General features: G+C 46.2%; 1 protein-coding gene across 1 annotated transcript in view; it reads left to right on the top strand.

Annotated features, from left to right (window-relative positions):
- The window catches only part of LOC144724284 (collagen alpha-1(XI) chain-like), a 165860-nt gene that overhangs the window by 42792 nt on the left and 101615 nt on the right, over window positions 1–21453 (top strand). The window contains exons 5-11 of the mRNA XM_078603271.1: window positions 3003–3131; window positions 6724–6891; window positions 9204–9431; window positions 10562–10618; window positions 10807–10848; window positions 12451–12513; window positions 18538–18612. Coding sequence (XP_078459397.1) covers window positions 3003–3131; window positions 6724–6891; window positions 9204–9431; window positions 10562–10618; window positions 10807–10848; window positions 12451–12513; window positions 18538–18612 — 762 coding nt within the window. The remainder of the gene's footprint in view (window positions 1–3002; window positions 3132–6723; window positions 6892–9203; window positions 9432–10561; window positions 10619–10806; window positions 10849–12450; window positions 12514–18537; window positions 18613–21453) is intronic.

Below are 21453 nucleotides of genomic sequence, written 5' to 3'. Positions count from 1 at the left end.
GGTGGGAATGGTGGCGCTGGGTGGGGAGGGGCTGGTCACCCCGTGGTGCCCTTATAAAACTCAACGTTTAACCTACTCACGCCGGCTTGTGCCCGCCCTCACAGTCGGGCATATTTGCGGAATACACCACGCCGCCGTTGACCCTGCAGGCCATTGACCGAGCAACCCAACGTTCCTACCAGCTCCCTCCGCAGGAATGGGTTTACATCGAGGCCCGTGGCACATTACGGGTGTGTTGGAGATCGCTCCACATTGAAGCGTCTACCGTCTTCTGAGCGAGAGGAGTGCCCGTTTAGATTTCCATCCCAACGGAATGTTACATTGCTATGATTGTTGGGACCAAACGGCAGCCTGTAGCTATTGTTGGAGTTCAGCAATTGGCACCATTTAAATGTGTCCACGTGTAGTTATTGGATGCCCAGTGAGCCAGACTTCTATTGTGATGCGATCTCTATTTGAGCTGTGAGATATAATCTGCATAGGGAGTTGTAGACACGCGGTATCGACGTTTTTTACCCCCTGTAATAATGCCTGCGGTGGATTCTCTCATGCTTTGCAACAAACCTTTGTCCTTGGGTGTATTTATTTAGCAGTAATAACGACATCATGCATACTAACATCATTCTGAGTGGAGGTGCATGCTAAGAAGGCTTCTCCATGGAACTATGGGAGCAAAAGCATGAACAAATGTTAATTAATTATGAATAATAATAATATATAACGGTCCATGCGATAACCAGTGCATCACCACTCTTCACAGGCCTTTCGTATTATGCTTACCTTATGTAGGCCTCATGTTTACTATGGGGTTTTCGTGTTATCCACGATACATTTTTTATTTGTGCCACTCATAAAAAAAAACCGTATTCTTGCAGACACTTAGTAACCGTCATTTTTGGTTTCATTCAACCGTCACATTTTTTCAAGTCGATTTCTTTGCAAAACAGAAAAGTCACACATTCATTCGAAAGTCTTTGCCGTCTCATTAAGAGTACTTTGCTGTTGTTACAGGTGCTTGGTTTGGACACTGCGGAAAAAAAGAACCCAGTTGTTCCGCAGTTCCATGAAGCCTTTGCTAAACGTCCACAAGCCAGAAGAAGGCAATTGCCTTTGATTTTTGCGCGGAGGGCAAAAACTCCTCTCAGCGGTTGAACCTTGAACCGGGCGATGAACAAACCCGGGCACTGGAGCAGAGCGGAGGGCAGCGAAAGCCCCGCGCGATGAATGAGGCATTATTGTGACTCTACAGAATGACGCGCGGCACGTCAAACAATGATTGTCGGTGTCGCTTGAAGTGAATCATCATGATATATTCCGGCCACTGCCCTGTCTGGTCAATGTGACGCATTCATCAAGGCCTCTTTACAACGGCATGCTGGGTAGTCTATTGTGGGTATTTGTGCGTCTGAGAGCCTTTCTTCATGCGTGTGTGTGAACTGCTTTAAGTGTTGAATAATATAGCCCACGTGTATATGAAATACGTAACCTCACGTGATAAAATACTTTTCCGATGTAGATTAATAATGAACAATTTACACACCTTTTTTTAAACCCACTACTCGATGATCGACTCTCCACACACCGTGTTGGTCATGAGGTTTGTTTGACCATACTTCACCCTGCCGGTCAATGCAGGTTGGCAAAGGGGGGGATGTCCAGGGCTAGTTCATATATCTGATATTAGCTGTGGATGGGCGTCAAACTTAGGCCTCTCTGGGTTCATATAGTAGTGCGCTATCCAAAGCGCCACCGTTCCCCGATTATATACAGAAAGTGGTATTGAAACAAACATTTTTAATTGATACTCGACTAGCCTCTGTATTTGACAGGCGCAGAGATGTTCTTTTACATCTTCGATCGTGCCACAATTGAGCACTTTAACCCGGAGATTTCGCGAGCGAGATAAAAAAAAAAGAATTCGCCGAACCTGTCCGCTCCTAAGCCGCAGTGAAATCAGCGCGTTGGTTGGGTGGCTTGGGCGCTCGGCATGGGAGACCAGCCGTTTGCGAAGTGAGTGTCTTCCCCGAAAGCGACCCTGCACACGGAAAAGAAGGCAGCTGCCACGCGTCGTCGGGGGGATCACGGTCTGCGGGGCTTCGTGGTTCTTCCCCCATTTGTTTATCCTCGAAGAGTAGCGTAGCTGTTGAAAGCTTCAGCCAAACTTGACGCACCTGTGCGGCGTATTAACCAGCTGATCCACCTCAGGTTCGTACAGTTACAACAGCAGTTTCCTCAATATCAGAATCTTTATTTCTCCTCGAGGAATCCGAGGAGCTATAAAGCTTTTACACACATGTCCAGTAGGGGCGGGTCAGAACGTTACTACAACAAATAATTCAAAACACGACGGGAGTGCAAAGTATAGGAAAGGTAAACAAATCAGCTAACAAAAAAATTGTAATAGAAGTAAACAATTGTTTTATCTTCTTTTTCGGAAGCTACCTGGCCACAAATGATAGCTCAATGGAGTCGCTTACCACGTGACAATTTAGAGCAGCAAATAATCTAAATGAATCTAAACGCATGTTTCAACCCCCCCCCCCCCCCCACAGCTTTACTCTTAGCTGCAAACGAATGCACAAAAGTTGAATCGGTATGCCAGAGCCTCACTACAACGCCAGTTTTCACAAAGTCAACAACTGTGCTTCGTCAAATGTATGACTTGGGCTCATTTTTTTAAAGTGAAATTGCATCCGATTGCTATTGACATTTCCAACAAGAATGTGAAATTGTTAGCGAGAAAGACCTCTCTGAGTTGTGACCAGTCCTAGATCGACTCAGCCTGAAATGAGTACCTGCTGAAATTTTGTAAACATTGGGGAGACAAAGGCGGCCAGGTGTGGTGCTACCGAAACCGCACCCTCGTGTACTGTGTTATCCTTCATAAGTGCTCACTAACTGCACTTGCCCCAACAGTCTGTTGAGGCTGTAGGAGGGCGGGATCTTTGTCTCTGTTCATGTGTTCATGTATGTGCGTGCGCGTGTGTGCTGTGGCCCCACAGGGAGACATCCAACAGCTCCTGTTTGTGGCCGATCCACGCGCCGCATTCGACTACTGCAGCCACTACAGCCCGGACTGCGACCAGCCCCTGCCAGAGCTGCCCCAGTCCCAGGATCCAGACCTTGACGAGGTCAGCCTTCGGACGCTTGCTCATCTCGTAATCAACGTCGTCATCATTTATCGTTCATACCGCGCCTCCCGTACGCAATTAAAAATATATGAACGGCGGTTGTGTTCGTGGGCCTGTCTCCTGAAGTCTTTGAGTCGGTGGTCTGAATGACAAACTGGCCACGCAATCAGCTCGCTTGAGGTGGTGGTCTACGTGTTGGCTGACAGCCGTTATATACGCGCAATGTACATCGGTGTGTGCTGCCAAATCTCACTGCCTCCCATGCGGTACAACATCTCGAGGCATTGGAACAAAGGGGTATTTGAGGTAATTGCTCAGCAGGGAAGTGACAGCAGGCCAAATATGGCACTGTGTTCAACGTAACGCAACACGGGCAATTTACACAACAAATGAGAATAACCGGCCAGGTGGTTGCTTCGTGGGAGAGGGAGGGGCTCTCAACCGGAAGGTTGAGAGTTCAAACCCTGTTTAGTGGGTGGACTCAGCCTAAGGGGGATTTCAAAAGTGGTTGTCCTAAAGGGAGACTCGCACGCCCCATATCGGAATTGGGGATTTCCTTCACTGGCTCAGGGCATCAATGCTCCATCGAGCAGGAAATTACTTTGGCTTTGACTTAAACTCGAAATTATGAATTTACGTTGAAAATAAAGCCTTAGCGTTGGTGCAACTTTATGATAAGTGTCTTATTTTTTCTCTCTCGCTCCAAAGTAGCATATCGTCAGCGATTATTGATCATCCTGCATCGTGTCATCATAGTGGCATGCCAAATGCACCCTAGCTCTCATTTCTAGCTGTGTTATACGTGTGTTATGGTCACCGCATATGCACTTAAGACATGGCATCCAACACAAGTGGGCCATGTCCACAACATAAATCTTTATAATCTTGAGTCCATTGGGCCACCGGCTTTACACAGCACCGCGACTGAGCCAATGTCTCAATGGTGAACGATAACCCATCCATCTAACCGGGAATTGTGTCGTAAATGGGAACAACCAAAATTAGTGGAACGTCCTTGCACATACAGAAGTGAAAATGTTGAGGGTTCATTTTAGATTTAGATTAACTTTCACACATCATTTAGTCAAGCTGAATAACAACAACAAAACATTTTTTCATTGAAATCTTGGCATGCGCCCGACTGCCTATAAACATGCTGAATCATATGAACGATTCAGTGCTCTTGCAAGGTACGCTGGGGGCAATCCTGAATATTCCTGCTCTTGCTGCGTGGGTTTCATCAATGCTTACATTCTTGACCAATAAACTGTCAGTTACGATGCATTTCGGAGCTGTGGAGTGACGGTCAGCTCACTGGTTCTTGCAATGTCGAGCTCATGCCGTTCGATTCCATCTTCCAGTGCGGCGATCGAAACAACGGCGCGAGTTACTCGAATCTTCCCACTGCTGCCCCCCCACCAGCATTGGGAGCGAATGGTTGCAGCCACAGTTTGTTCGATCGGCAAGCCGCACGCGGTGGGGTGAAGCGTGGGGACGCACACCTCTTCCGACACGTCCGGTCAACGTGGAATATTTAGACCAAACATTCTCGAACGGTCGCTCTATTTGAGAGGCCTTTCGGCCACCAGTGGCGTGCACCGAGCCGAACGCAGGGAGCTCCACCTTTAATAATGCATTTCGGTGGGGGGGTTTTATATTTTTTTGCGAGCAATAAAGAAAAATCCCCCACGAAGTATTTCTTGCAAGTTGTATGATTACGAGTCGTTGTACGGGGAAGAGTGAGCTCAAGGTATAAAATAAAAATAAAAACCCAGCCCGTACATCATGCAGTTTTATTGCTTAGAATGTAAGCACTGGTTCTCATGAATAAGGTCACGAGTGGTATATCTCTCGCGTTACCCGATGTCCGTGTCGAGCGGGTTTTCCGGATTCTTTATTGGGTGATGCTCTCGTTGGCTGCAACCTTTCCACTGCCCTGTTTCTCTCACTCTGTCCTCCTGACCTGTAGTACAGCGATGGAGGGTCGCCGGCCTATGACTATGATTACACTCACTCGCTCAATAACCACACTGGGTTTGGCCCGCCGGAGGGTCTACAACCTACGGCAGGCAGCCCAAGAGGGCCTGGACAGGTAAACACAATAACGGCTCGCACAGGTATTGACCTGAATGTTTCATTTGCGGTGGGGTGTTTGGTTAATTTGCCACCGTTACGAAATGCTACCGCTTCTAACGTATAACAGCTACTATCGGCAACTGATCAACTCAGGGCTTACAATAACTGAGGTCTGCTCAGAGGTCGCAAACGGGTTTTGATTCCTTACCTGTACCTGTACCCGGCCGCACCAGGGTCGCAAACGGATACCCGTACCCGTACCCGGCCGGGTACGGGTAGCTGGGTATCGGGTAGGGTACGGGTATCGGGTACCCGGTTGTGACCTCTGGGTCTGCCGGCACGACGTATCGTTGAGGTTTTGGACCCAGCTTTAGGCCCTCTGTAAAACTTCCACTTTCACGGAATTGTCTGACGTATTGACGAATTGACTTTCTGCCCGGCACAAGAGAACACCTTTGAATTCGCCCTGAATTGCACAGCGATTGGAGTGTTACTCCACTGGAGTGCCACTCTGGCTGCTCCACGCGTCGTGACAAGAACGACGTAGTTGAAAACTGTAAGCTCTGAAGAGTGCCGGCCGCACTGCGTGATGGCGAATGGATCGTCGCGGGTAGATTTTTATACTCTCGGTGGTAATAAAACGAAGCATCGGTAGGGGTAGAACGGTCTATGAATTCGTCGGTTAACATTGTTCACCGTACATGCGCGCGTGCAAGAATCAATGTCTTTGCAAGTGGTCTACAGTATTGCGTGTAACAGGATTTGTGTCACCCTTCCAGCCACAAGAGGTGCTATAATTGACTGCAACAGAAAACTAAAAGCATAGATTATTGAATCGAATTGAGACGCTGAATTGCCACAAATAGCGTTGGCCAGGCGTTTCAAAAGCAGAACCCTCATATAAAAGTCTTCAGACTCACGAAGGGTTTGCTGGATAAATAATTACTGCATTTTCAAATTCAGGTACAGGTGTGCACCGATATACGTTAATTTGATTAATGATGCTTTCGCCTTACATTTGTCATAAATTAGCAACTTTTTTCGGTTAACATCTCATTTGTTTATTTTTACGTTATTTTCAATTCTAAGTTACATACGTTTTTGATGTAAAAGAAATCTAAATGCCGATAGTAAATGCACGTGTCGTTTGTCCGTGGGTGCATTTTATTCGATTCCAGGCCGTTTGCCTGGCCCCCGCATTCCGTAACCTCACCGCTCATTTACAATTCAAGCCGTGTCCACATCGCGCTTGCTTCACAAGTTTTTTTGTAATCGGCACCTGCGGAAAGTTGAACGCGACACATTCAACGTCGTGGGTTTACTGCTCATCGGCGTGCGGTGGACGGTTCTGAAGTGTCGCCCGATCATACCGCGTGTCGCCCGTCCGACCGCGCCGATTCGGTCCCCGAACGAGCTCCCGCCGGCACGTAGCGCGACAACCGCGAGCGGCACCCGCCCTTCGTGGCGACGTCCGCCGAACGCCGTTGCCGTTAACGCGCGGACGGGCTTGCCCTAGGAGCCCACCGACGAGGAGGTGGAAGGCCCGAGCGAGGGCGACAAGGAGGACCCCTCGAAGTACTACACGATGACGGACTACGACAACACCCTGACCGAGGACGTGGTGCCGGATAGCCCCGAGCCCTCCGTGTCAACGGTCTACGCTGTGGACAGCAACTTCACAGAGGTGCCCCCCAACTCCCCCACCCTGACACCGCCCCCTTGCCATTCACTATCAGGGTTGAGCCTGGATAGAGTTGGATGGGCAATATCGGTATGGCAGGTGTCCATAATAAAGGTTTTGTTTCTTTTGGGTAGATTGTATTTTTCTAAATATGTGGTTAAACTCGCCACCACCCGACACAGCCGATGGGTAAGGTTTGTCAGCGTGAACAAAACGTGAAAAATAAAGTTCCGAGTTTAGCACACCGGTGTGTTGGAGAGTAAACCCATAAGATTTACAATTCCAGTATGAGGTTTCACCGGTAATTACAACCAGCTTCATCAGGCGACGGCCAGAATTGTGCATAAACCCTCCTGTTTCGGTCTTAAATAGAGGGAGTAAAAGTGATGTCATCTCTCTGGGTCTATCAGGTGCGAAGACCAGAGAAGGGTTAATACAGAATAGTCACGTAAGTTACAATGGATCACGTTCATCTGAGAATACCCCGTACATTCTAGATTGAAAGTTTTCGTGAGTGCACGTAGGTGAAAAAAAAAATATGAAGAAAAATAAATAATAAAAATAACTAAATTAAATCACGACGTTTCGATAGCAACCACAGCAAAAAATTAAAATTACTGTAGTACCTATCATTGGTTGGGTTATTCACAGTTAATCAACAAACATAATATTGTTCGCAAAAGCCTACGTGTTAAACATAGCAGGTGTTGCAGACCGTGGTACGAGGGAGCGTAGGGCAGTGACCGCAAGGCCCTTTGCTGTACTGTACTATACTCCCGCGTGCGTCTATGCTGCCCGCTTCCACCGGCTCCCACTGACCGGCGTGGTGAAGTATGGTCAGAGAAATCCCCATGACTCGCCTGGTGTGCAGACGCCCTCATCCAGCAGTAGATTGCATGGGACGATTTGCAAAGTTTGGAGGAATGCTGTCAAGCATTCAGAGATAAAAGGTCTATTGAAGTGACTTCGGTGGTAGTTCGGTAGTGTCAATTTCTGGGGCCATTCGAGGACATGTAATTGCTCAGTTGACTGGATGAGTTCCAGAATGATGTCTATGTTAACTTATGACATGACTACAATAATAAAATTGAGATGTAACAAAAATAACAACACCTTACTGGTTTTCTCTACCTCCCAAACATAATCCCACCATCTTTTGCATAATTGCAAAGTGCAGCATATTGCAGAATTTTTGAACTCTGGGTCATGGACACTTAGCCATAATTTCCCACTCTCTCGGATTTTAATCGTTTCGGCCTGTGCACCGTAAATTATTTGACCGATGACCCTGTTGTTTTTACGAGGAATGATAAGAATACACCACTTTCATCTCAATGTACCCGTCGTTTTCTACAAAGTAGTTTGTTTGAAACCGGATGTGTATACCATGATCACATGTAAAGCTCCAAGCTTTTTTTTTTCTTTGAAGTTTATTCTTGTTTTACTTTAGCTCGTGATGCAACGACAAACGATTAAGCCGTGCGTGGTGTTAAATGGCAGCCAGTGGTACTCGAGCAACAGTGTACAAGAGGCCACAGAGCCTCCTGAAGCTGCAACGCGGTGGACTTGTGGCAGGTCACGAGCACGTCGCTGGTGAGGCCCTTAGGCTTGCGCCAGTTTACGCGTCGTTGGCCACCGCTGATGGTGCTAGTGGCACACTCGTCCGAAACAGGAGGATTTCTCCACAAATCTGGCTGTCGCCTGATGAAGCTAGTTGTAATTACTGGAGAAACGTCGTACTCAGATTGTAAATGTTGTGGATTTGCTCTCTAACACAACGGTGTGTTGCACTAGTGACGAATTGGCACGTTCTGTTTACGTGACAAACTTTACTAATTTACATGATCTAACTAAAAAAACCCCCCTCTATTATGGATGATATTGGTCGCGAAGCCTATCATTTGTTAAACTTGTCCGTTTTTATTAGCCAGTAGCTGTGGACAGGGAACTATCTGCACGGCACGCAAGCTCGTGTTGGGTTGCTGTGCAGCAGTAACAGTAACAAGCATGACCCTGCCAATGAGACTCAGAAGGTTGACACTTTCTTGCTTAAATAAATGGTGCTTGATAATGTTGGCGTGCAAAGCCAATAGGCTGATGGAATAAAACTAAATATTTTTTTTTATCAGCAATGGGTAGATTTTCACATTTGTGATGGGGCGGAGTCTTCCGATCCTTCAACAGTCAATTCGGTCACGACTGACCCGCACGCGGTACAGCCAGGGAGCGCAATCGGGGAGGGCCTCCTCGTCGAATTCTCAGGACGGCGGAAACATGGACGTTTGCTTTTTTGGCGCGCTCGATCGATCTCGCAGGGCGACAATGACGAGTTCACCGAAGAGTACGTGACGGGCGAGGACAACTTCCTGGACAAGGAGACGCAGGACTACGGGGACAAGGAGTACCTGGACTACGATTACGAGGACAAGTCGGCGGCCGGGGCGGCCGGAGGGGCTGAGTCGACAGAGGGCGGCGAGGGGGAGAGAGAGGGAGCGCAGAGCCGAGAGTACGGCCCAGCCCTTTCCGGAGACACCAACTCAGGGGTAACTACAATTGTATCCCGGCCAAGGAGCAATGGAAAGTATTCAGCGTGGGGATTATGTTTAATCACTGAATGTTAACAGGATTTTGGAAGGCACAGGTGCGTGTGTGTGTGCGCGTGTTTCGGGAGTGTAGCGGTTAGCGCGTTGCTCTGTGAACCTGGCGGGGCCGAGTTCGGTTCCCGCTCACGACCAATAAGAGTGACGACTTTGAACCGGTGCTGGGACTCCCCTAGGTAGACTCATCATCAAATGAGCACCTGGTGCGATGTGTAACCATCGCCACAAGGGAGACAAAGGCAGCCGGGCGTGGTGCTGGCCCCCCACCCCCTCGTGTGCCGTGCGGGCCTTCATTGGTGCTCGCTAACAGCACTTGCCCCAAAAGTGTGTTATGGCCAAACACCGGGTCTTCAGACTGCCCTAGTGCATTGGTTTTTCTTGCATTAGATCCTTGAAAAAGTTGCCCGTTTTGGAACAGGATTTTTACAGCATGTTAATAAGCATTGACTATGTGATTGCCACTCCCTGGCAAGTGTTCGCGGTAGTTTTATGTAACATTATCCTGGGATTAGCTCGTTTGCTGGAGGATTTGCCCGAAGACAAAGTTACGCGTGAACTTCCAAAGATAACATCTGCATCACCGCTAACTCGATTTCTGCAGCTGTGGATTATTTACCATTCAAATGTGCTCCTCCCTGGACTTAGGTAAAAGTTAAAGGTGAATCCCTGCAATTCCTTGTTTACGCCGCTGCCAGTGCAAGGGCCGGGATTCCATGGAGTTCCAGAGAGCTGCAGTACACCGGTTCTTTGGCCTACTCTTCCATGCTGGCCAGATGTCTTTGAAGAGCTGGGAATACCCATACTTGACCCCACCGCGCTTCTGGGAATTTAACCTGAAATCGTGTGCGTGTGTCTGTGAGCCAATGTAATCCACAAAAAAATACCGGTATCCGCCGTTTGAACAAACGTTCAAAGGATCCGAGATCTGCTTGCGGTGAAAGAAAAAAAGCGAACTTTTTTGGTCACTACCGGCAAGGCACAGTTAGACTTTGACAGCGTAAGCCGTGCACAGAGAATGCAACACCTGTTGTCGGTGGACTGACATTTTGCCTCTGTTTATTTTTACAATGAAGGGCGGTGGAATCAGGGGTGAGAAGGGAGAGAAAGGCGAGCCTGCCATCATTGAGCCCGTAAGTGCGTTTTTTCTTACTTTTTTGTGTTATTTTTGCTGTTGCGCTGCGCCGCTTCCACAGCTCCCACGTCCGCTTTGTTTTGCCAATCGGCGACGAGGAAGAGTAACAAGGCAAAGGTGATGAGCGCATCGTGAATCCAATTGATTAATTGCCCTCGGCTCCGTTTGTGTGTTTCTCTTCCGCAGGGCATGTTGTTGATGGGGCCTCCCGGCTACGAAGGCCCTGCCGTAAGTGTTGTCAACACCTTTCTCTGTTGTTGTTGTTGTTGTTGCTGTTGAGTTCTATTCTCAGAGAATTAAAAGTTAGCGAAGCCTCCGCTCTGCGCGGGGCTGCTGCGTCGACGGTTCACCTCACCGCGGCTTACGGAGGGGAAAAAGTTCACGGGGGTCGATAGGGTGGCACAGCGGTAACGCTTGTGCCTCACGGCACGGGGCACCTGGGTTCGACTCCTGACCTGGGCGAGTTTTCTTTGTGGAAATTGTGTGTGCTCCCAATTTTCCTCATAGGTTTTCTCCAGGTTCTCCAGTTTCCTCCCAAAAACCAAAAACAATATAATTGGTGTTGGCCATATTCCTCGTACTGCGTCTCGTTTTTTCTGGGAAATTAACCAACTATTTATTATGATTCAGTTTAGCCACTGGATCTCGGTAGGTGTAAAACTTGGCATGGGTGAGGTTTATTCCTGTGCCAAGTCTCGTGTGACATGACGATGATAATCATCAATGTTTATTTTACATAACACGTTTCCCATGCGAGCTTCAACGAATTTCATGGCAGAAAAAATTTGTACCATGCCAAAAACTTGCCGTTAAATTTGCTTGACATGTTAACATTATTTATCAGTTTCGAGTTAATCACTCGGGATTCTAGCATTTCAGTTTTTTATTTAAATAGAAATTAAAAAAAAAAACTTTTCTTTTAAATGACACCATAATACACGTGCTCAAATATTCTTGAAACGATGTAGATAAACATTCACGCTAACCCAAAGTAAAGATACATTTAAAAGCCCTTATCCACATCGCATACTTGTTGTGTGTGTATATATATGTTTATTCACAACGGTCACTTACTCAAAAGGAGCAATTGCGTGGAAAGTTGAAGTAATGAGCGGAATTCTGCACCTCCGATTAGCATGGTTGGCAACGTACGGTGCGAAAGAATGTCAACATACATGCTTTTAACATCCCCACTGATGACAACGTGTCGTCCGGCCCTTGTGCCTATCACTGTGAGTCACGCTACCAATTCTGTGGCCACTCAAATAAAACTAAAACTATAAACAATGTTTTTTATTTTTCCACCATGTAAGACCCACTGAGCTATCACAGCTCTTTTTCAGAAGCGACCTGCCCACAAATGATAGCTCAACGAAGTGGCTTATCACGTGTAAATGTACAGTAGCAGCCGAACACTCTAAACGTAGTGGTGGTTAAATTTCGATTTAAAGCTTTCGTGACTGCAGGGATTCATCTTCTTGGTTCTTTCGGTAAAGTCACGTAGAATGGAAATAATAAAATAATACAAATAAAACATAATTAAATAATTCTCACGACGTTTCGGCCACAACGCAAGCAGCCGTCCTCAGGTGAAGACCAGGTCTGTCGGGGAGACAGCGTCATTCAGACGCGTCATTCAGACGCTGTCTCCCCGACAGACCTGGTCTTCACCTGAGGACGGCTGCTTGCGTTGTGGCCGAAACGTCGTGAGAATTATTTTATTATGTTTAATTTGTATTATTTTATTATTTCCATTCTACGTGACTTTACCGAAAGAACCAAGAAGATGACTCTTAACGTACATTGATTCTAAATGTTCCCTTCTGTCAGGGACCGGCTGGCCCACCTGGGCTTCAAGGACCTTCAGGCCCCAGGGGCGACCCCGGTGAAAGGGTAAGCGTCGCGCTGCTGATTTGCAACAAAGTCCCTTGTCACCGTCGTTGCGGTCGGACCGAGTGACCGACGTGTGTGTGCGATGTGCGATTTTGTCGCCTCTCTGTAACATATGCTGAGTGCGTTGTACATTGTTTGTTTAATCACGGTTGTTGAGCATCAGCCCGACGCCCCAACAAGTTGCCAGCAACAAAGAGCACTGTTAAGGTCGCGATAGATAGGAGTGTAACACGTTTCTTAAAGTGAGCAAGGTTACGTATGCACGTGTGCTTGTTGAACTTCTTTCGCACCGTACGTAGCCGACCGTGCTAATCGGAAGAGGCGTGAGCTTGCGACCAAAGACGAAGGGAGGGAATGCCGTAGAAATAGCAGTACGGTGGTGGTTGAACACAGTTTGGGTGAGGTGAAAGTCAATCTGCTAGACCGATCTATGTATGCACGTACGTGAGAGTGGAACAAATGAGGACATTTTGTTTGCCATTACGATTGTGGCCTTTAAATGTTGGTAATTTATCGTGAAGGCATCGCTTTGTCAGCTGCGGCGGTCTAACGCTTATTGCGTTCACTAAAGGCGCCGGTACGATCTGCAGGTGGTGTCCCTGTGGTATTTGTCAGCGCCCGACATAATAAGGCACGCGCGTGCACGCGCAGGCACTAACATGCGTTGTGCCCAGGGCGAAAATTCTCATAATGTTATCGCAGAAACGTTCATTGCTGAGATTCAGCGTTTAAAAAAAAAAATGCCACGAAATGTTGACTTGTATATTGTGCCTACGACGAATTTAGCCTTGGGATTTCTTGGAGGGGGGCCGTGGTGCAGTGTGCAAGAGCTTGTAAAAGCGAATTGCGATTCACCAGATTGCCATTAAGCAATCTCTCTGAGTGCTTTGTGAGTGTAAAGCTGAGCAGTGGTAAGAAGACAGAAATAAACACTGGACGAATATTGTAATGTTGAAAAAATATATTATATAAAAAAAATGTACTTACCACAGCTGGCATGTTATTATGGGATGCTAACTTGTGGAATGAGCAGTCGGGGAGACACAGCTGACAAAAATTGTCCTCCTGTGCACATTTGACCATGACTAATGGCATTTTTCACATTCCTCCATAAAGAATTCTAGCAGTTATTACATTTAATTATGATTATGATAACAATGAAAACTTTTTTGCGAAGTAAATATACCACGATTCAAAGCCAAAGGATTCTCATGAATAATATTAGAAAAGCTGATAACGAATTATCATCATCAGCTATTATCTAAATATCCACTGTTGAATAAAGGCCTCACCATGCCATCAATATCTCTGATGCCCTCCATGCCACGATCCATTGAGGTCCTGCACATAAACAGATCTTGATGCTCCATCTCAGCAGTGATTGTCCTCTCAGGCCTTTCCTCTCAGGCCTTTCCTCTCTTAATTTAGATGCCATTTTGCCACTGGTCTCAGCAGAACATATCCATTTCGGTTAGACTAGAGTGAGGGTTAGGTTTGGGTTAGGGTTCGGGTTAAATAAGAGTTAGGTTACGGTTGGAGTTAGGGTTACGTATGGTTTAAAGTTAGATTCGGGTTAGGATAGAGTTAGGGTTAGGTTACCTTACTTTTATTTCATTGTAAAGTACACAAATAGAGCATCTGTTGACACAGATACAGATACGTTTAAAAAGTTGGCTTAAGATTGAGGTTTCATTGAAAATGCATGGATATAAATTCACGTGCAAATTCATATTTTTTTGTTACGGAAAAGATAAGGTAAACGATGAGTGAAGGGGAACCAACGTGCCTGAATATTTATTCATAGGGAGAATGGAAATGCATCACTTGTAAAACAAATATTTGGCTGGAACACATAACTTACGTTCCTGAACATGGCAATCCCCACCACTAGGTTAGTTGGAATAGAGAAACCATTTTACTCTTAGTGCTTTCGGTAAAGTCACGTAGGTAAAAAATGAAATGAAAATTAATAAAAAAAATGTAATTAAATTTTTTACCTACGTGACTTTACCGAAAGAACTAAGAGTATGAATCCTTGCAGTCACGAAAGCTTCAAATCTAGAAAGAGAAACCATTAATTTGACCTCCACTGCTGCCCTGTAATTTAATGCAAAAATTACCAATTGGCAACGTCTTATCTTGCTAAATTGACATGAATGACCCTGCGGGTATAATCTACAAGCAGCAAACCCTCATGCTTTCGTGTTAATAACAATACGGATTCACAACACTCGGTAAATCCACGGCGGGAAGAAGGCCTCCCCACTCCACATCATTTGCGAGGATTGTTTGACCATACTTCACCACGCTGGTCAGTGTGAGTAGGAGTGAGGACTGATGTTGGCCATGGCTATGAGTTTAACTCAGGTTGTTGTGCACAGACCACTGCACCACCGGCATCCTCGCATCAGCAGTGTTATCTGCCATGGAAAATTGCAAACGTAATGAATAGATTACGGGACTTCATTTATAATTGGCTGATTAAACAAAAGACAATGCGTTGGATGATGCAGCGGCCTTGTATTTATTAGTCAAGATTTTTACAAATGAGTGCTTTGCCTCAGTAATTACAGCGTAATGAGGTTGCAATTACCCCTTCAGTGGGTCTTTAATCATTGTGCCCCATTTTCAAATTGTAGCCACCGGTGCCGCGAGGGGTTTCCAGACAAAACGTAATAAAACATTAGTGGCAATTCCTCGTTTTTGAAGCAAGAAGAAAAAAAAAGTCACAAAAAACCCGGACGTGACCTTAAAATGACACGGCCAAAAAAATGTTGCCTACAAATGTCTACAATCAGATATTCCCCACACTTCTCTTTTGCAATTCGCTAAAATAAAACCTTCACACTTCAAAGTATGAGGCGGTGCTGAAGAATTATGCATTGCTTCACGTCCTTTGTGCGCGCGCGCAAGCATGCTCTACGGTATTTCCGTCGTCATGTTTTAAATCTCGTGACAGAATCTGCACCGCTATCTTTCGAAACACATTTTTTTCGTCTCGGGATCATTTCTTTGAAAACGATGCGCCGAGGTGAAAGGACATTGGCAAGTACCTGACCGAGCGGCATCTCGCGCTTCCGTTCATCGTCGGTGTGCGCGCTCAATTTCTCTGTCTCATTTGCACTTTCTGATGTCACGACCAACGTTGTTGCACGTAAAGGAAGAAACCAAAAATTCCCCTTAGATTTGTGATTTATTTATCTGTCGATTTGTTGTTGTTGTTGTTGCCAAGGTTAGCGCAATGTGCCTCTCTGCCAGGCCACCTGGCCTCCTGTCCCGTGATAATAACTTTAGTTATTTTGTGGGGGAAATTTCGGAAATTTAATCCGCTGCTATAAACGGCTAGCCAAGTCAACCTTCTTGTCCCCTTCGACCACGTCTTACTCATTCGGTACAAATTGACCCAAAAATATCCACAAAGTAGTCGTCCTCGTCACGGAACCAAATTCACCTGTGGTAACTGCATTTGCAAAACAACAATTGTGAGTCCAATATTATAATAATTACATCATTGGGGAGCGGGGTGGGGGGCAGTGGTGCAAGATGTTAGCGCATGGCGCTATATGAAAACGACGACCCATCCACGGCTAATAACCGGTGGTGAGTGATATACAAAACCCATCCTGGGTGCAACACCTCCCTTCACCAGCCAAACCTGCCCTGTGCAGCAATGGTAAAGTGTGGTCCAACAGCTCCCCATGACCAACGTGGTTTGTGGGGGCAGCCCTTGGCACAACGTTGGGTTGACAGAGGGCTGTTACGAGTGTTCGAAATGTATGTTTAGAAATGCCCGTTCGAAAACCTATTCATCCTGCAGCTCACGGTAATTGCCATGCAGTTTCCCCTCCTGTGGAAACAGCGGCGTAGAGAGAGCATAGGGACGAGGAACCGTTCAGAAAAGTGCCGCCTATGCCGTACGTACCGTCGTATACCAGCCCAATCCGTTAGTTATTCACATTACACCACGTATGCTGTGCTAAACTTCAACCGGAAGAGTTCGGAAAAGCTGTTACGGGCAGTATTTTGGCACCTATTTTAGTTTTCGGCAACTAAAGCCACTCTGAAAACATCGGTGAGTCGATGCATCTATTATGATTATCATTTTCTTTTTCTCCTCCTTCTTCAACCTATTTATAGGATTATGGTAATATAGGGTACAATCGTATAGGATTATCATAGACAGTGATGCCTTGCATTAAAGTTAGCGGTCGTGCCTTCTGCCAGTGATCCCTAGTTCAAGGCAGCCTCGCAGCGTTCTGGGAAATATCGAGTGGGAAATGAAGACCTGTGTGTATGATGCATGCTCGTAGAATTAAGTCTTTCCCCGAGGGCCACTCTTCCCAGCTTGAACGAGCATTTTCTGGCAGCTGCTGAAGAAGCTACATCGGAGAATTTCGTCTAAATTGTCTCTTCTCAAAACGACGTGACGCTCTGCAGATTCTCGAGTTCCCAGAATTGGCACTACTTCACTTTACGCCTCGACTCCCTATGGCATAATTATCAAATGTACGGACGGACGGGGGGGGGACCTCCAATGGTAAATGATCTGCGTAGGATTGGTTAGATGATTCTCGTGCGGCAGTCAGGGGAGTCGTCTAAGCTCACGACGGACGATGGTTTTTGATTCGGAGTGAAAATCCCCACCCGTTCGCGACATTTAAACAATCATCAAAACGTATTGAGAATTATTTGGAACGAGGGGTCACTGAATTGCAAACATCGCCGTCAGGTTTATTCCCCCACAGCAGTGGTTTAATATTCGTTATTGGGCAGTGTGGCACTGCTGCCTAGTGGTTGAGAGAGAGAATTTCATTCCCTGCTTCCCCAGTAAATATATTGCAGATGCCATGCCTAGCACTGTAATTGCAAACCATTTTGTGGCAATTCACACTGGCACGTAATGTACTTGCTTCATCAGGATCATGTATTATAAATGACTTAGTTGTTTTCCATTAATGTGGCACGTTTTATCACCCTTAAATGCATTGAACTGCACAAAACTATTTCTTTCCGTTGAATGCATAAATTATAACGTGAAATATTTTTTAATAAACCTTTCACATTTTACCCGGCATTGTGCACGGCCTCACATTGCTTTGACAGACCCGCACGTGGTATTTTTCTTCACCATATTTTTGGAGAAGTTAAAACATGTAAAACGTAATTTTTCTATTTTTCATTGCATCTCAGTTTTTTTTCATTTTCTTTTTTTCTCGGCTGGTAATGAAATTCAGCAGCGGTGTGAGATGGGGCTCATTTCAGATGCGCATTCGTATCTGAAGATTAATTTTTCTCCTGCAGGTTATTGATGCCACACCCCCCCCCACCACCACCACCTCATGATGCTGTAACCTAGTATGTCACTTGACATCTGTGTACGTTGAACTTCGTTCACACCGTACGTAGCCAACCATGCCAATCGGAGGGTGCGGGAGAGAGCAGCAACAAAATAAGCGCCTAAAAAGTAGCGCTCAAGAAATTAGTTTGCAATCGAGATTTTAGAAAGTGCCCTCGACGTTCATGGCTTCTTGTGAATCTGTGTAGATGTGGTCCCGTTTGAGGCGTGTAGAAGAGTGTGTGATATTTTAAACGCATCCTGGTAGATGCGGCGTGCGTGCGCTCCGCGTGTGCATATATGTTCGCTAAAGGTACATCTCACGGCAGGGGTGGGCGGAAAAGCCTGGCTCATCAGATTTGGACACGCGACTGGTTGTGCAGTCATTAATCAGCACCACATCCTGGCCTCCGCTCACCCATGCTTGAGCACCGCTTGAATTGGATGGTGGTGGTGGTGGGGTGGTGGATTTATATTAATCTCTGCAAAATTGTATTGGCCTTAGCTCCCTCATAATACCATAGGTAAGCTCGTCATGAAAACTGAGGCTAAAGCGCGATTGCGTTGTTGCAAATTTTTGCGTGTAAAATATATTTGATCTTCAACGCTTCAGTGACGTACCGGATTTCTGACGCGATGACCGTTTGTCCTGTCCGCTGTGTGCGTGTGTGTGTCTGTGCCTTACATAGGGCCCCTCTGGTCGACCAGGTCTGCCGGGAGCTGACGGGTTACCTGGGCCCCCTGGGACGATGCTCATGCTGCCCGTGAGTTGTACGCGGACTCCATCACCAACCTCCGTTTTGTCTCCCTCTCTACAGCACGTGCCGCGTCCTCCCACAGCATTTGCTGCGCGGAAGATCGTCCCCTTCTCCTTTGCTGCACTCCTCCCCACAACATGCAATGCACCCTCTTCTTGCTGTCCGTACTCTTGCTCAGTACAGGCCCACTGAAAACCCTCACTCCCTCTCGTTGATGATTTGCGTGTGGACTTTTTATGTTTCGCTTGCACACACCGGTTATGCGGTTGAGCGCCCAGGATGTGGCCAAAACTGACATTTGTCGGAAACTAAGCAGGTTTGAGCCTGGATAGTGCTTTGATGGACCCTTACCGTGCGTAACAAAGGTGGGGTAAATACATAACTGCGTGGTTACGTTGCGAGCAGCAGAGGGAATCAGTGCAGCAAAATCCATTGTTGCACTGTATGACGATGCTCCCATGTCTATTATCCTTGCCTTCACAAACCTGCACTTACCAGCATAGTGAAGTATGATCGGAGGTATCCTCTATCCATGTGTACATATCAGACACACCACTTATTCAATAACCGTGTACATTATGTGTACGATCCTCATTTGCTGTTTGCTTTCCATTATAAGTTTGTCTTACCATGGCTATAGAATGTCCAAATATAGTACTTAGATTATGATGCTACGGAAAACCGATGACATACAAATGCTATTACACCATACCAAGGCTTCAGATTTACAATAATTTTCCCATCCTGATTTCCCAAAACTGAAATCGATCATTTAATCGTAAGATATGTTGGGATCCTGTGATATCACTTTGTGGATATTTTTTTTCTTTATAAAACATCATACATGTCAAACCCTTTTTAATATATTTCTCTAATTCATACTGCACTGGATGCAAAGGAAATACAGGGCTGGAACAGATTGAAAAAAATCCATTCTTAAATTGTAAATACATATTTGTTCCAATTTTCTATCTAAAATGCAATACATCCAAAGGTTAATGCAAAAGGTTTCAGTTTTGTCGCCAGAAAAAAGGGGAAAACCCCTATTATTATATTTTGGTACTGGCAAAAGAGGCTTCATGATATACATGCTCACCCCGAGCCCTCATTACTCTGATAGTGCGTTGTCTTTGAACCGTGCACCTTTTGGCGTCATCTGGTCGAACACCGTATTAGACTAGGCTCTAAGGAAAGCTGTCTCTGGTGTGGACCACTCAGTTTCAAGGACAATGCATAAATGATCAGAGTATTGTTTTTTGTTTGCATTCTGACTGCAAGCATTGTGGTTAATGTAAACATGCTTCCTTGCAAAAGGTTTCAGTTTTGTCGGCAGAAAAAATGGGAAACCCCTATTATTATTATTAATATGACATTTCTCGCAGAATATACAACATTATCTTTGTTCATGTAAACATTACATGTTTTAACATTCTACGGAACCAATTTTTCTGACACACACAAAACAAAATTCAGGGTTTTGCTCATTCTTCACATTTGCAATGTTCTCAATGATCCAAAGCCAAAATGCTCCGAATGGTTTCATCGATTTGCCTGACCTATCAGATCTCCGAAAGCGAAGCAGTCACGGTTGGAGCATCTGTAGACCCTCCAAGGGATGTTAAACATCCCTGTTGTTGTCAACTGTCTATTAATACACAACTCGAGAAAATGCATGCACATGTATTGAGATATTCTTCTTATTCCCTCAGTCTGTCCCAGTTATTTGTACCTTAGAGATGGCAACCCAAAAAAGCAGTTTGCATGCACATATGTTGAACTTCTTTCGCACCGCACACAACCAACCGTGCAAATTGGGAGGTGCGAAGCGAATGGGTGGAGTCCTGGGTCAATTCACCCATTCAGACTCTGATTCGTAGCTCACGATGCATGCGTAAAATCACTTGGATAATAATACTGGTAAGAACCTCCTGGTTAGAACCAGCCCACAGGGGATTATTGTGTCCGTCCGTCCGTCGTGCATCCAAAAATGGGAGGGGTGGGGCTGGGTGGAGAGGGGAGGGTGGGGAGGGGCTGGGTGGGGAGGGTGGGGAGGGGCTGGGTGGGCAGGGGAGGGTGGGGAGGGGCTGAGTGGGGAGAGTGGGGCTGGGTGGGGGGTGGGAGGGGTGGGGCTGGGTGGGGAGGGGCTGGTCACCCCGTGGTGCCCTTATAAAACTCAACGTTTAACCTACTCACAGTCGGCCATATTTGCGGAATACACCACGCCGCCGTTGACCCTGGCCATTGACCGAGCAACCCAACGTTCCTACCAGCTCCCTCCGCAGGAATGTGTTTATTTAAGCATGGGTTCACATTACCCCCGAAAGCCATTGGAGGCGCTCCCATTCACTGCAATAAATGTTAGGAGAGAGAAAAAAACGGAATCAAATCGTGACCCGGTTTTTTGACAATTCTTCAAATCATCAGAAGGGAGAGTTATTCCAACTAGTGGCGTCACTGGGAGGGAGGGTGCGGACCGCACCGGGTGACACCATCAAAGGGGGGTGACACCAAAATGACTGTCTATACAATTTTTGTGCTTTGTTTCAGCATTATTTTTCATATATATAAATATCCATGTAGTTAATTATAACAATAAAAACATTTTTCGTAATCCCAGCTTACATGTACTGTATCAATATACCTACAAGGCTAAAATTTTGTGCTAATTTTCTTTGTGAACCTTCTAATGCGCTCCGGTCAGAGCTGTCATTATTACCCAATTACGATGACGCTTCGAGTCACGTGGTCTCGTCTGCACGAGCCACAAGCACGCGCTGTTGTTTACGTTGCTGCTCGTGTTTTCATAGTCGCTGATTTTGTCAAATCTTCTGGTGTTTTAGCTACAAT

The sequence above is a fragment of the Lampetra planeri genome, chromosome 20 (genome assembly GCF_965212315.1).
Source record: "Lampetra planeri chromosome 20, kcLamPlan1.2.h2, whole genome shotgun sequence".
In the NCBI taxonomy this organism is placed as follows: domain Eukaryota; kingdom Metazoa; phylum Chordata; class Hyperoartia; order Petromyzontiformes; family Petromyzontidae; genus Lampetra; species Lampetra planeri.
Note: the sequence above shows the minus strand (reverse complement) of the source record. Positions and strands in the feature narration are given on the sequence as shown.